The sequence below is a fragment of the Miniopterus schreibersii genome, assembly GCF_964146895.1.
Source record: "Miniopterus schreibersii genome assembly, chromosome: 6".
NCBI lineage: Eukaryota > Metazoa > Chordata > Mammalia > Chiroptera > Miniopteridae > Miniopterus > Miniopterus schreibersii.
Genome location: NC_138107.1, coordinates 82872271 through 82886841, shown reverse-complemented (window position 1 = coordinate 82886841; position 14571 = coordinate 82872271). Strand labels below are relative to the sequence as shown.

General features: G+C 46.2%; 1 protein-coding gene across 3 annotated transcripts in view; it reads left to right on the top strand.

The window, feature by feature from the left end:
- The window catches only part of SYNE1 (spectrin repeat containing nuclear envelope protein 1), a 357645-nt gene that overhangs the window by 248117 nt on the left and 94957 nt on the right, over nt 1-14571 (top strand). For 2 of the 3 annotated variants that reach the window (XM_081140676.1, XM_081140675.1), the window contains 7 exons: nt 5824-5955; nt 6945-7054; nt 7846-7999; nt 8873-9004; nt 9207-9362; nt 9495-9704; nt 12167-12268. In XM_081140676.1, the coding sequence (XP_080996802.1) occupies nt 5824-5955; nt 6945-7054; nt 7846-7999; nt 8873-9004; nt 9207-9362; nt 9495-9704; nt 12167-12268 (996 nt within the window). Of the gene's footprint in view, nt 1-5820; nt 5956-6944; nt 7055-7845; nt 8000-8872; nt 9005-9206; nt 9363-9494; nt 9705-12166; nt 12269-14571 lie in introns of all 3 variants that reach the window. The other variant, XM_081140674.1, reaches the window with a different exon arrangement.

Here is a 14571-nt window from a genome sequence, read left to right as displayed (position 1 = left end):
AGAAGCCACTGGAGTATGAAACTATCTGAGGAAGAGATTTGTGGGGAGAAAGAGTAGTAAGGTCAGTAGTTGAACTTCGGACAGGTTACACTTGAGATGCCCATGCAAGTTCAAGTAGTGGTTGAAATTCAGGGGAGAGTCCTAGACTGGAGTCATCAGCCTCTAGATGGTCCTTAAAAGCATGAAATTTCAGAGATCACCCAGGGAGTAAGGAGAGAGAGAGAAAACCAAGGTCCTAGGACCAAGCCCTGGATGCTCCAGTGTTAAGAATTTGGAAGAAGCGGAGGAGCCCACACAAAAAAAAATAAAAAGAGAAACCAGTGAAGTAGAGGAAGACTGGGAGTTTGGTTTTTGGAAACCAGTTAAAAGTAAGTGAAATAAGATGAGGGTTGAGACCTGACGACTGGGTTTAGCAGCATGCAGGCCTCCCGTGAACTCAACAGCAGCCGTTTCACTGGAGGAGCGGAGGCGAAGGCACCCTAAGTGAAAGTGGAAATGGGATACAGGGCCCCGGGGAGGCAGAGTGCGGGTAACTCGGGAGTTCACCGAAAGGAGAACAGGAAAGGAGTGAGCTACACAGAGCGGGGTTTGTTTCATCTGGAGATCAGAAGAGTAAACAACAGACAGCCACAGGGCGAACCACACACAAAGGCAGGAAGACGCACACACGCATACACACATATAAACACACCCACACACACCCATAGAGCAAGTGTGCTCATGTGTCTTTCATCCCGTGGCCAAGACCCGGGCCAGAAATCTGAGCAGAGGTAGACTCCTGAGACTTCGGCTGGCTGTGCTGGGTCTTCAGGGTGACCACCGGGCCCAGGGTGCTGTCTCCTCACCCAAGCCCAACCCGAGCACGACTGCCCTGCAGTGTGGACTTTGCCTCTTCAGCATCGCCTCAGCGTGTCTGTGTGTGCGTCCCTGTCCCCGCCTGTGTGTACTTCCCACATCTGTCTGGCTCTGTCACGCACGCTCAGGCTGTCTCTCTCACCTAATGCCTTGCTTCCATGGAGATGGAAATCACTCAGTAGAGGAAGAACTGATGAAAAAGAAGTGAGCTTGCTGGAACCATCTTGTGCAGGAGGGAGAAGATAGGATCCAGTATCAGACTAAACTACATATTCTCAGTTCTCTGTTAATCGTATGGTTATATGATCGGAAACTATTGGAAGCGCTGGTTTCATATCTGGGATCGCGCTCGTTTACGACGCTCCAGCTGTGCCCTGTCCCCTGAGGCAGGCAGGAATGGAAGGGGCAGTTTGGTTGATACATAGGCACATTGGGGATTAAATGGGCTGGGCACACCTTCCAATGCCGCAGGGCCTGCGGAGGCAATGTGAACTCGAGAAGCAGGTCCCGCCAGGACCTTGGCAAGCTGGGGAGCTGCTGTTGGCTCCAGCTATTGTCATAAGGAATTTATAAGTCAGCATTGCTAGATCTTCCAGAGAAAGGAAGTTTGGATTCATATCTAAAAATCTTCCAATTTTAAAACATTTAATTCTAAAATTTAAAAATAATTTGAGTGCCAAGTAAATCAGTATCCAGAAGCCAGACTTGGTTTCCAGGCCATCACTTTGGAACTGCTGTTCTCACGTCTCCCCAGCCTGGTCCCCACCAGGGACTCACCAGCAATCTGGGGCGAAAGCCTTAAACTTCCCTTTCCTACAGATCAGTTTTCTCATCTGTAAAATGGGGGCGATAATAGTAGTGAACTTTAAAAACTCCTGAAGATTTTAAGGCAAGTAATGCTCACAGTGAGTGCTCAAATCACAGTATAATAATAATAATAACAGTTTGCAAACCACATTCTTTGCGAGGAAAGGAGCCCCTGATCCCTGCTCCAAGGCTAGACCTGAGGCTAGTCGGGGCCGGCCGAGCGCGCTCACGGCGCCTGTGCGGCTCACGCCTGGCGGGCGCTGCCGGGGCCACAGACTCCTCACACTGAGTCACGCCCCGGTTCCGATTCTGCCTGCGAGTGTAAGCCTCCCTGAGGATCCTGCTGTGCGAACAAAATGCGGGGAGATGCGGTAGTGTCATACCGGGATGGAATTAGTCATTGCTCGCTTTTAAAATACTTATAAATTTCCTTCATCTAATGAGTTTCCAGCATGTAAAATTTTGATGTGTTTTTTTAAATCATTAACCTTTTTGAAGAGATTACTTTTCCAACTGTAAGACTCAAAGGAGCGCTGTGTATATGATTATTGCCATGAAAAGGTTCATCTCCCTCCGTGTAGGAAATTGAGTTGATCTGAAGTTAACTAATGGTTGTTGGGGGGAAGAAATCCTCCATCGAATGCAGATGCCGGTTAGCGACGCTGCGCCCTCGGCTGGGCTTGGCACGAGCCTGGAGGTGGAATAGCTGCCTAACTCGTGGGGCCTCAACCACATGATTTCTCAGCGCTGCTCACCTGTAAAGCGGCCACGTCTGTTGAGGCCATTCCTCTAACTAGCTGGACTTCTGTGTGTATCGCTGAGTGACTCACCCCTTCAGTTCCCCCTCCCCGATAGGTTCCTTCTCTATGTGAAGAAGCAGACTTACTGGGCATAATAATATCTCTTGCATTGTGTGTCATCTTGTCTTTGCAAGACACTCGGGTCATTTTGCACATTGCTGTCCATGCAGGGAGCCTCTAGAGAGTTAGCCCCGTGTTAATAATGAAGTGCTCGATAAAGAAATGGTGTACTTAATGCTTAGCATTCTCCAACCCTCACTAATCTTCCAAGGAATGTTCCTGGCAAACAAAGGTACTGTTCTAGTATTTCCAGAATGAACAGCTCCTGGAGCTGCACCCCCGGGGACTCCGGGAACAGAAGTCCCTTGCTTCCTAGTTCCCGGCTGGGAGAGTCAGCGGCTGTCCCACCTCAGAGAAAGCAGTTGCTATTGTTTTGCGCCCCACCAGTGCCTTCCCATCCCAAGGGGAAAGGGAATGAAATCGGAGCCGATGTGTCATCCTTTCTTTTGCCTCTTTGTGGTCCAGGTGTTGTGTTTCAAAATGACTAAATCAGTCGGAGAAAAATTCACTCGCTGAAAAACCGACCCAACCACCTAGAAAACACGTGCCACCTAGGCCTCCGCTTCTGATGTCGCCTAATTTCTTTTTCTCTAAAGCTGTGGATTCGGTTAGATGTGACTGACTTTCCAGACTGTCTTAGAATCTGAATTTGCAACTGTGCATGTGAAGCGGTTAATCTCTCCTGAGGACCTAGCAGTGCTCGTGTCCTTTTGCTAAGCGAGCATTTGGCGTGAGGACTTTTAGAAAGAAAAGCTCTCGGTCGGACAGGAGTAACCTGTGTAGAGGGCGGGGTGGTGGTGAACTGAGAAGTTACCAACTGAGTCTTCAGCCCTGAAAACAAACCTTTTCGCAGAGCAGAGCAGAGCGGAGAGGTGACTGGATCCCGCACAAGAGGGTCAGCAGGGCATGGCCCTGACCCCTCTCTCTCCAGCCTGAGTGGCTCAGCCTGGGGACGGCATTCGGCCTCCGCACTGCCTTCTTTGGGGTCATTCTCTCCAGGTGCCCGTGGACCTGCTGCATCATCCTTGCTGGAAGGCCCAGGATGTCTCAGAGCTTATTCTGGGTGTCGATGGGGTGCTCCCAGATGGACAGAATCTGTCCCCTGTAGAAATTTATGGGCATCAGCCCTGGAAGAGTGTCCGTCTGCCCCACATCTCCCACCCTCAGGAACATCACTTTTTCTGTGAGAGGCTTTCCTAGAGGAGGGGGCAGTGTCCTGAACTGGGTGTCACTAATCGTCCATTCTGAAGGTCGTGGGAAATGCCAGTAGCATGTCCTAGACCAGTGGCACCCACGCTGTCCTGACGGCGCCACATTCTCTCGCTGGGAAGCTGGATCGTATCAAAGGAAAGGAAGCGCCAGTGAGCTAAGGTGGCCCGGAATCTGGGCGAGGATTCGTGTCGCATTCCCTGTAGGTTTCACCGTTTCCTTCCCTTCATTTCCCTTCAAGCACTGACACCGACTTTCCAAAGTTTATTATTTCATACATTTTACTATTTAAACCCGGGATTTTAATGAAAAGCCAGAAGGATAAACAGATTCCGTCTATTGCCCTGTAATAATAGTATCTACGTAAGAATCGTCCAAACCTGTAGAAAATTTTTAGAAGAGTTTATTTGAGCCAAACTGACAACATATGCTCGGGAGCGAGATCTCAGGTGCTCGGGAGAACAGCAGTTTCTCTGATGCATTTGAGATCAAGGGAGATTATATGGAGGTGGGAGAAAGCAAGGCGGGGACTGGGTTCTGGGATGGTTAGTAAGACTGTGTGCTCTCCTGAGGGGGCACGGATTATTCCAAAGGCGCGTTAAGCTAGATGCGCAGGAACAACGGGCGGGGCTTGCTTAGGGTAAAGATATGCCTGGGGGATGACTTCCCACCCCGAACGGCCCATTTAGGAATTTCTGATCAGAACACCCTGTGAGGTAGCTTTCCCTCGAACCCACCTTTTTTCATCCAAATAGTTAGTGTGAAATTCTGAAAATAAGGGTCTTTGTGGGCACTCAGGCAGGATGAGCTGGCCTGGCTGGATCCCATTCTGTGACCGGATTCAGCAAAGAGCCAAAGGACAGGAGCGACAGCTCCAGAGCTAGACAGCAGGGCCACTCCTCCATGGAAATGACCCGCAAAATGCCCCTCGTCTCTGCCCCCCGCCCCCCAGTGCTCGGCCACACTGAGTCCTCACTGCTGCTGCGCTCTGGGAGATGCCAAGGGTCTCCCTTCCGAGGTCTTTGCTCCAGCTCTTCCCCGGCCTGGAGGGCCTCCCCCTCGATCTTGGCCGTTGTTCAGCGCTCTGAGCAGTTGACTCTGAGGGTGCCTGCTCTGAGCAGCCTCAGAAGCCCTTCCCCTCAGTTTCTGTCCTGTCATCTAGTCTCCTGTTCTCTGTAGCTCTTATCTCACCTCATCATGTGCGCTTATTGTCTGTCCCCCCAGCAGGAACGCTGTCTGGCCCCTTCTGAGCAAAATACCCCCGGTGCCTAGAACAGTGGCCGATGTGTCTCGGGTACTTAAGAGAAGTACTTAGTGAATGAGCTATGTTCAAATTGTGTCATTTGCCCTGGCCAGTGTGGTTCAGATGGTTGGGCACTGCCCCGTGCACAAAAAGGTTGCGGGTTCGATTCCCAGTCCAGGCACATGCCCAGGTTTCTGGCTTGATCCCCAGTAGGGGGTGTGCAGGAGGCAGCGGACGGATGTCTTGCTCTCACATAGATGTTTCTCTCTCTCACCCTCTCCCTTCCTCTCTCTGTAAAAATAATTAATTGACTGATTAAATAAATAAGAAACATAATTTATCCCCTGACATAGACATGTATGTGAATGGAAAATCTCTCATTCAGAACTAATTCCGTTCTGGGACGCAGAATGATTTTAGGGCCTTTCACATTCCATCAGAATGATCTAGCAGGTTGCATTCCGTCCAGATAATACATAATCACGTTGTCTTTCTCCTTCCTCAAAGCCAGGGTGGCAGCGGGTGACACTGGGGTCTGGTCCTATGACGTTAGTAGAGGCAGCGAGATCTAGAGTTACTGTGCTCTTGTGGGAAATATCCTAGAATAATGCTGGTGACCATATCGGTCCGCTAAAAACCCCCACCTCTAAATAGGCAGTTCCCCCCTCAAATGTCTATTTATTGTCTTCCTTCCTGAAAATGCCGTAAATTTGACGAGTTTTGCGTTACCATTTTTTAAAATACGGTTTCACATCCAAATGGAGCCCCTTTGGTGTTACACAGACCACACCAAGGTTAGGGTTTTCCTGTGGGTCGTATGACTCTTGACTTCTGCCTTGTTAAAAGCAGGGGACAGCGCAAGAGAAGGAGGAGAGCGACGGGGACCCAGCTGCCACCCAGAGGCCCGGCGTCCAGGACTGGCTGGCCCAGGCCCGCTCCGCGTGGGCCCACCAGCGGCAGAGCAGCCTCCAGCAGCAAAAAGTAAAGCATTTCCTCCCTCCCTCTAGCTGGCAGGTGCGCCGAGCAGACACCACAGAGACACGTTTAGAAGGACAGGTTACCGGTGCTCTCAAGGCAGAATGCACCTTTGTCTGCTCTTTGGAGAGACCCGGCTACATGTTTCAGGGGACTCCCTCGTGACCGCTGGAACGCTCGGTCATGTCTCTGTGGTTTTGTTTTGCTTTGTTTTTTCATTTTTGTGCTTGGTCATGTTAAAGTCTACTCCTTAAGGAAGGCTTTACAAATAGTGTAACAATGAAAATCTGCCTTATCAAGATTACTACTCTTGTTTTCAGACTTGCCCCAATTCAGACTATTTTATGTAATAAAAACCTCAGGAAGACCTCTAAGAATTGGTGAAAGTCTGAGTTACTTTTTTTTTTTTTTTTTAAGAAATGCAGCTTATTTCCTACTTTCAAGTAGACACCATCACAAATATGGTTGCAAATTAGTACCTCATGAAAAAAAAATGAGCTTTGATGAATAAGAATGATTTCTCATCAGACCTTATCTGGCATATTAAAACATTTTCTCAAAGAGCAAAGCCATTTATCATAAAGTATGAAAAAGTGAAACCAAATCCATTGATAATCCGATTTATCAAGTATGTGAGGAATTAAAGAGCAGCTGCTCTCAAGGCTCTGTCTCCACTAGAAAAAGGCCGTATGAATTTCGAAAAATGAAAATGCATTTTGTACCGCTAGAGGGCACCGTTGCCCAGCAAAATGTTCATGTCCCATTGATTTTTTTTCCCCCAAGATTTTTCAGATACCTTTCACCAAAGCCATGAAAGCTGTAGAGTTCTTTGGAGAGATGTTTGAGCCTTTACCTAAACCACACCTTTTTTTGCACCACAACGTGAAAACTTAAAAACTTACTGCAAGAGGTCCCTGAGGCTGTTTTAGACATAGAACCATGATTGTAGATGACACTCGGGAAGTCACAAGGCTGTGTTTGTTCCACTTGAGCAGGAGCTGGAACAGGAGTTAGCCGAGCAGAAGAGCCTCCTCCGGTCAGTAGCCAGCCGCGGAGAGGAAATTCTAACCCAACACTCGGCTGCGGAGACCTCCGCTGGTGCTGGGTAGGTTTCCACACGCTCTCTCTGTTCTGGTCACTGTTTTCCTAACGCCCGAAGAAACGTAAACATCTCGATCAAACTTTTATCTTAAACATCCTGCAGGATAGGTAATATCTTTCTTTTAAAGCAGAGAAAATTGAGACTCAGAGACATGAAGCCAATTACTTCAAGTCTCAAATCTAATGTGCTGGAGCAGGGATTTTTTAAATTTGTTTTTAATGTTTTATTTTAATTACAGTTGACATTCAGTATTATATTAGTTTTGGGTGTCCAGCCGATGGAGCGGGGATTTAAAACTCAGCTCTGTTTCACCCTAAACGCCTTAGTAATTCTCAGACGCACGCCGCTGCGTGTCTTTGAGGGTGAGAGGCAGGTGCCTCCCTCTAGTCCGTGCCCTAAAATCTCGTCCATCACCTGGCACCTGGCCTCTGGGCTCAGGGGAGAAACTAAGCAGCATTTTACGGTTTTGAATTCATTCTCAGGCTATTTGTCAAAGGAGACCTTGTCCACATTCTCCCTGATCCCCAAAGATACAGTTGTTTTTAGTCTTTAATGCTGAGCTATTTCCAATATATTTAAAATCATCTCTGTGTTCATGGCTCCGTTATAATATATTTGTTTTATGGTTACTCTCACACTTTCCATTTTAATTTATATTTTTAAAAGTGTGAGCTAGTGACTGAAATAATCTGGTTCTAATTTGGAAGGCTGCATCTCACGCACACAGTAAGTTACCTGGAACCTATCAGTTTTTCGCACACATTGTGAACGTAGATTATTTATTCCCCTAACAGTGAAAAGCCTGATGGGTCATCCCAGGCGTTGGGGACAGAGGGAGAGAAGGCCCCTGCCGAAGCCCAGATGCGAGTGAAATGGGAAAGCCTGCACCAAGAATTTAGCACCAAGCAGAAGCGACTACAGAACACTCTGGAACAGGAAGAACAAGTGGTACCAGACATTTCGCTCTCATACATTAACGCGTATAAAAGATGTGCAGCTTTGCTGAGACAATATAACTGTGCAGCCATCTATATTTTCATTCTTAATCCCAAAATAAGTCATGAAACAAATTATTCTTTCTACGTTTTCGTAAACAAGCCCGTTTCACATTTCCCCTAACAATTGTATGTTTATATGTGAAAATTTGATTTCTAGGTACTGTTTTTCCTCAGAGGCAATCAATATCTGATTACTCATTAGCATAAACCGTTAAATTTTAAGTGTCCACCCCATATCTCACAACTTCAATAATTATGGACGTAAACCAGGGATATATGGACGTAAACCAGGGGAACTGCAAAAGCCTGGAACTGAATTGTCAAGTTGTCTTATTTTCCACCCTTATTTCTAGTATTTAATAGTTTCAGAAGGTCTCAATGAGAAACTGTTGGGACCGCGGTGGTTCTAAAAGGAAGGGAAGCCAGCGGCCCGCTGGAATTGCTCCTGCGGCCCATGCTCAGGCTGGCCTGCAAGAGGGTAGGTGCTGTGTGACGCTGGACTTGCTCCACCCAGCAAGCCAAACCCAGTGGAATTGAACGGAGCCGCAGGGGTTCCAGGTAAATCGCTGTTAGTTCTCTCTAAGCCGAAGCCAGAGAGTCAGAGGACTAGACAGCCTTTAGAGCTGGTGAGTGAGGCCAGAACCCAGCCTTGCCCCAGCAGGATTTAAGACAGAAACTAGTCCCGGGTCCTGGGCTAGCAATGCGCATCTGGGCCGTCCCGTGCCGTGGTATTAACATAGCAAATTCTAGTCCTTTCCTTTGGATCTGAGGAACCCGGACACAGTACCTATGCTCTTAAGTAAGCCACCCCGTTTGTCTGCAGCTCTACAGCAGGCCAAATCGGCTCCTGTCCGGCGTGCCGCTGTACAAAGGGGGCGGGCAGACCCAAGACAAATCTGCAGTGACGTCTCTGCTGGACGGATTGAACCAGGCCTTCGAGGAGGTTTCATCCCAGGTAGGGCCGTGCTCTGAGGTTGCTCACGGACCTTGGTCTTCATGAAGTTCTTCCAGCCCTGGGCGTGAACTGTGGCGACCCAACCCTAGGGAAAAGCCCTGGAAGGCAGGGCCTCTGGACCCTGAGGGCTCATCATCTGGTGATTTTCTTTCATTTCTCCAAACACTGTAATTAATTCCTTCCTCCGCCTCTTTATTCCCAGGGTGGAGGGACAAAGAGGCAGAACACTCACTTGGAACAGAAGCTGTATGAGGGAGTCTCAGCTGCCTCCACGTGGTTGGATGGTGTTGAGGAACGTCTGTTTGTTGCCACAGCCCTGATCCCAGAAGAAACGGAGACCTGCCTCTTCAACCAGGAGGTCAGTTTGGCAGCGCGTGTCTGTGAGCCCGCCACCTCGCAAAGCGCCCGGCTGTCTGTGACGCGAGGACTTGATATGTACGTAGATTCCTGGGTCTAAACGTTGACATGGCCTTCTCTCTTCTGCACCCAGACTCTTGCCAAAGATATTAAGGAAATGTCGGAAGAAATGGATAAGAACAGGAACCTGTTTTCCCAAGCCTTTCCGGAGAATGGTGACAACCGCGATGTCATCGAAGACACTTTGGGGTGCCTTCTGGGGAGGCTGTCCTTGCTCGACTCAGTAGTGAATCAGCGATGTCATCAGATGAAGGAGAGACTTCAGCAAATACTAAACTTCCAGGTAAGACGTTATCAAGCAGAGGTTGCCCATTCCCCAGCCATAGTCAGTCATAAACAGGATGTCGTATTGGAGTGTGATATACCTAGACCTGTTTTTTCCCCCCAAATGTACAGTGAAGACCAAGAACATTACAGAAAAATTAGGGGATTGAACTCAAGAGTTAGAAAACTAAGAGTTTTATGCTCCTAGAAATGGAGGTTGAGAAAACCAGCCAACCAAACTTAAGAGCTGAGTAGGACTTCAGATTCAACCAATAAAAGTCATATTTATGGCACATTATAACTATAACTTCCAGTTGATAATAGTGGCAATTAAAACAAATAACCAAAGAAACATGCAGAAAGGGCCGTAACACTGAGTGAAGCCTGGACTCCAGGCCCGTCGCAAGTGACTGTGGCCTAATGAGTCCCACCTGTGTTTAAATATATTGAGCTACTTCCCAGCCCCCGCCCTCAGACCAGAGTTCTGCTGCCAACTGAATAATTGTATGCCTATGAAACTTTCCCTACGACTATAAATTTCAGCAGATGCAAAAGTAGCTGACAAACCTTTAATGTTGATTTTCATTCCTAATAAAAAGGTACCCTTTGGGAATACTTAAGTGTTCCTTGAATTTTATTGTTAACAGACATAGAAGTTTTATAAAATGGACACTTGTGATCAGGACCAAAAGTTTAATGTAAAAATTTTGATTTCCAAAGGAGAAAAAAAAATACTGTAACGTGTTAAATAAATGTAGAATTAGCCAAGAAACAAGGAGTTTTTTGGATATATATATATCTAGAGAGACACATTACCTCTGCCTTGCGGTAGCTTATATTCTTAAAACTACAAAGTAAAATTATCATGGACATTCGTGTATCATTTTTTTATTCACAAAATATTTTCACGTGTACTGTCGTCTTTAATCTTCACGACATCCCTATTAGCTAAACATTGTTCTCATATTCATTTTGCAAAGTCAAAAGAGCAAAAATTAAGAACAGAGTCTCTAAAGCCAACCCCCCTGGGTTCAAATGCTGGCTTTGTCCCCTCCTGCTGGAGAGCCTTAGCTGCTTCTCAGAGCCTGCGTGTCTGCAACTATTAAATCACACCCATGCTGATGGCCTCCTAGGGTTTTGTGGTAACCCAAGCAATATCATATCTCATAAGCCAAACCCTTGTTTCTAGCACCATTTTTCCAGTGCCGTTATTACATTTTCCTATTTAGTCTGCATCTAGGCTTGCAGACCCATAGCATTGTATGCTTCTTTCAAATTCTCCTGTTCATTCCTTTTAAAAAAAAATTTACTGCAGTCCACTCACTGTTTTGCCTTTGAGCCTTGCATTTTGTGTGATGATGCTCCCAGACAGCCTTAAAGTTGTTTTTTCTTCTTTGGTGTGATTGTCCGCCTCGGGAGATAGTCAAAACTTCTGTGTCTTGGCAACGTGCCCTTGTATCTGACTTGCCCCCCGAGAAGTGGTGATAAATCAGGCTTCATCCTGCCACGGACAGCCAGGCAGCCCGTTCCATTGCTTGCTGACCAATAAGAAGTTTGCTGATGGTTGGGGGGTAGGGGGTTAAGTATTTTATCATTCAAATGTTGTCCCAGTTCATTTTTCCCTTTAGAAGTGAGTACCAACATCCTGATAGTTCCTTCAGTTTTGTACAAATCTAACTCAAGATAAATATATTTGGACTTTTTTATTGATTTTTGAGAGAGAGAGAGAGAGAGAGAGAAACATTGATTTGTTGTTCCACTTATTTACGCATCATTGGTTGATCTTGGTATGGGCCCTGACCGGGATCGAACCCACAATCTTGGCTATTGGGACGATTCCCTAACCAACTGAGCTACCCGGCCAGGGCATATTTGGACTTTGAAGTGAGTAATGTTTATGAACAAAAGGCTTGGCTAAGGCCTGTTGGTGTTTTCTCTTAACATGTCTTTGGTCATCACGGAGACAGCTATTTTCTAAACTTCTAGGTGGCTTTTTATGAGCCTGTGTAAATTCTTTGAAAATAGGGAAAAGCAGGAAGCGAGGGAGAGAGAGGGGAGAGGGGAAAATGAATCATATTATTCTTAAGAACCATATTATTTTCCCAAATCCAGGTAATGTCTACAAGTTGTTTTACTAGATAGACGTCATTAGTGGACTATATCTGCTGGAATGTTTGTATGTTTTTATTTCAGACATAACAAGAAACTCAGGGTGACCAGCATTGCTTTTTCATTTGTATACTTTGTCTCCATGTGTGTTGTGTTAGAAATGGTTTGTGTAACAAATTCTTCAAAAATCAAATTTAGCACTTGGGTAAATTGTTACCAGTTTCCTTTACCTTCTCAGAGAACGGTATTGTGTTTTCCTGGACATAATATTTCTATACCTGTATATCATTTCTAAGAATGTGTGTTTGTTTACAACCATTTTGAGTTCCCGGTGCCCATGTGAAATCTTCCTGTCCCTCCGCCTTCCCCCAGAACGATCTGAAGGTGCTGTTTACCTCGCTGGCTGACAACAAGTACATCACTCTGCAGAAACTGGCAACCGCGTGTGAACGGCCCGTGGCGGAGCAGATAGAGGTATTTGCAGTTGCCTTTTTCCAAAAAGAGCAAACGCATAGAGTAGATAGGATTTACCATGAAATGTCAACTATGCTATGAAAGATGAATGGCCTACTCTGGCATTTTCGTTGGTGACGTATTTTGTTTTTAAGAGCTGGATTTGAATGACTGGCCAGGTTACACTGACTCTCACTTACACTTGCACGGAACTAGGAAATATGAGCTAGGAAAAGGCGTCAGTGACAGATGCTGACCTGAAGAAGTGTGTCCCCGAACAATGAGATTAGACATGAATGTCAGTGACCTGCGCAGGAAGTCACACTGTCCCGGAGGTGGTACAGAGGAGCACTGTGGACATTCAGAAGAGGGGCAGGTTGCCTCCAGCAGGGGGAAGGTCAGGAAAGAGTCTGTGAAGGGAAATTTGAACTAAACTTAGAAGTTTGGACACACAGACTGAGAAGAAAGGCATCCACGTAAGGAGACAGCGAGAACCAAGGTGTACGTGATAGACGGCTCAGAGCTCTTCAGGAGAAAGGCGAGGAATCCTTTCCAGCTGAACTTGCGATTAATGAATGTGATTGAGGGGAAACAGGTCAGATGAGAAAATTTGAGGTACCTTGTAGGGCCTAGTGCACATTAGAGAATTTGGACTTTATTCCGCAGTTCATTGGTTTCCAAACTTTATTGATCGCACACCTCACTAGTTAAAACAAACAAGCACATACCACAAATATATGACTATGTACTTATTTATAAGTTATAAACAGGCACGATGTTATAAAGCACACGCAGAAACAGAAATGAAAATTGAAAGTGATGTGGCTGAATATGAGTGAAAGATGTGGTGTTTCATCCTTATGGATCATCTTAAACACCCTGGATGCCTGTCTTCACCGGGGAGAACTGGCGGTGGAAGGCCACTGGGGATGGTGCAGGGTGAGAGTGAGTCTCGGTGCCAGAGCCTGCTTCCGGAGGGCGGGCCTGGCAGCGCCAGGGTCCGGGAGCAGGGTGTTCATCACGGGGCTTCACGTAGCCTGACTGAAAGGAAGGAATGAGAATTCAGACTAGGGTAATGGCAGGGGGAACAGGGACGAGAGGAGAAATGGGGAAGATGCTACTCAGAATACCTCTTGTTTCATCAGCTACATAGTTATGAAAAATGTGCCTTGTAATAAAATGTTATAACCTAATTCCAGTAGACCTCTAAGCGTCCTATGAATAGACTGTCGAGAATCACCCAGAACATTTCTCTATATAAAGAGTTATCCATATCTCTTTACCTACCTACCTGAGAGAGATCGCCTAAAATAGTTTATAAATTACATGTGAATACGTACTTCTCTTGACCATAATTTTACCCGCTATGTCATATCTCCTGCTTAGAAAAAACTGTTTTCAATTTTAATTATTTTATTTTTAGCTTATAATGTACCTGATTCTAAAGAAAAGGTTTGAGCAGCCAGATGCCTTGCCTTGAATTTCTAATGTGAAATACAGGATGCGCAAGATCACAAGCTACATTTTTACTAGTAACTGACCAAGATAACTAAATGCCACAGTTAAAAGTAAATAACTAGATTATTTCTTTGAATAAATGGAAAGCCACTAAAAAAAAAAAAAGTGCTAATTCCATCCCTACTTTCCTTGGGTTAAACAGGTAATAATACAGAAGCCATGGGGATGACACCTCTGAATATACCCCGTATTGACCTGTGACAGTCTGAGCTAGAACACTCTGGGCTGCCCATTAGCCTAGTGCAACGCTGTCCTCGGGATCTTCTTTCACCACCATTCTGGGAATTCCCCCGCTTCTCCCTCTGTTGGACCTTCCTTGCCTGAGGAAGTCGTGCTCCCTTGTTTTGTTCGTGCGTATCCCTGCTGAGAAAGGGTGCATGCTAGACATGTTTTTCAGTATTTTGCATCTCTGAAAATGTTCTGATTCTATGTCCACACGTTATCCATAGCTTGGCTCTTCATGGGATTCTTGGTCGGAAATCCATTTCCTGTAGAGTTTTGAGGCTTTTGTTTTATTGTTTTCTAGATCCTGGTGTTAGCTTTAGGAATCTAAAATCATTCTAATTCCCCAAAGACCCCAGTGTTCTGCAGTTTCACAGCGACGTGCCTGGGGGCAGGCCCATTTTATCCGCTGGCCTGGGAGCTCAATGGGCTCTTTCAATCTGTCTGCTCTCCCCTTTGCATTCTGGAAAAGTTTCTAATGATTTATTTAATATTTTTATTCCTCTATTTGATCTGTCTCTGTTTCTGGAAACTTGGGGGAGGGGGGCAGATATTGGGTATTCTGGTCCAGTCCTCTAATTTTG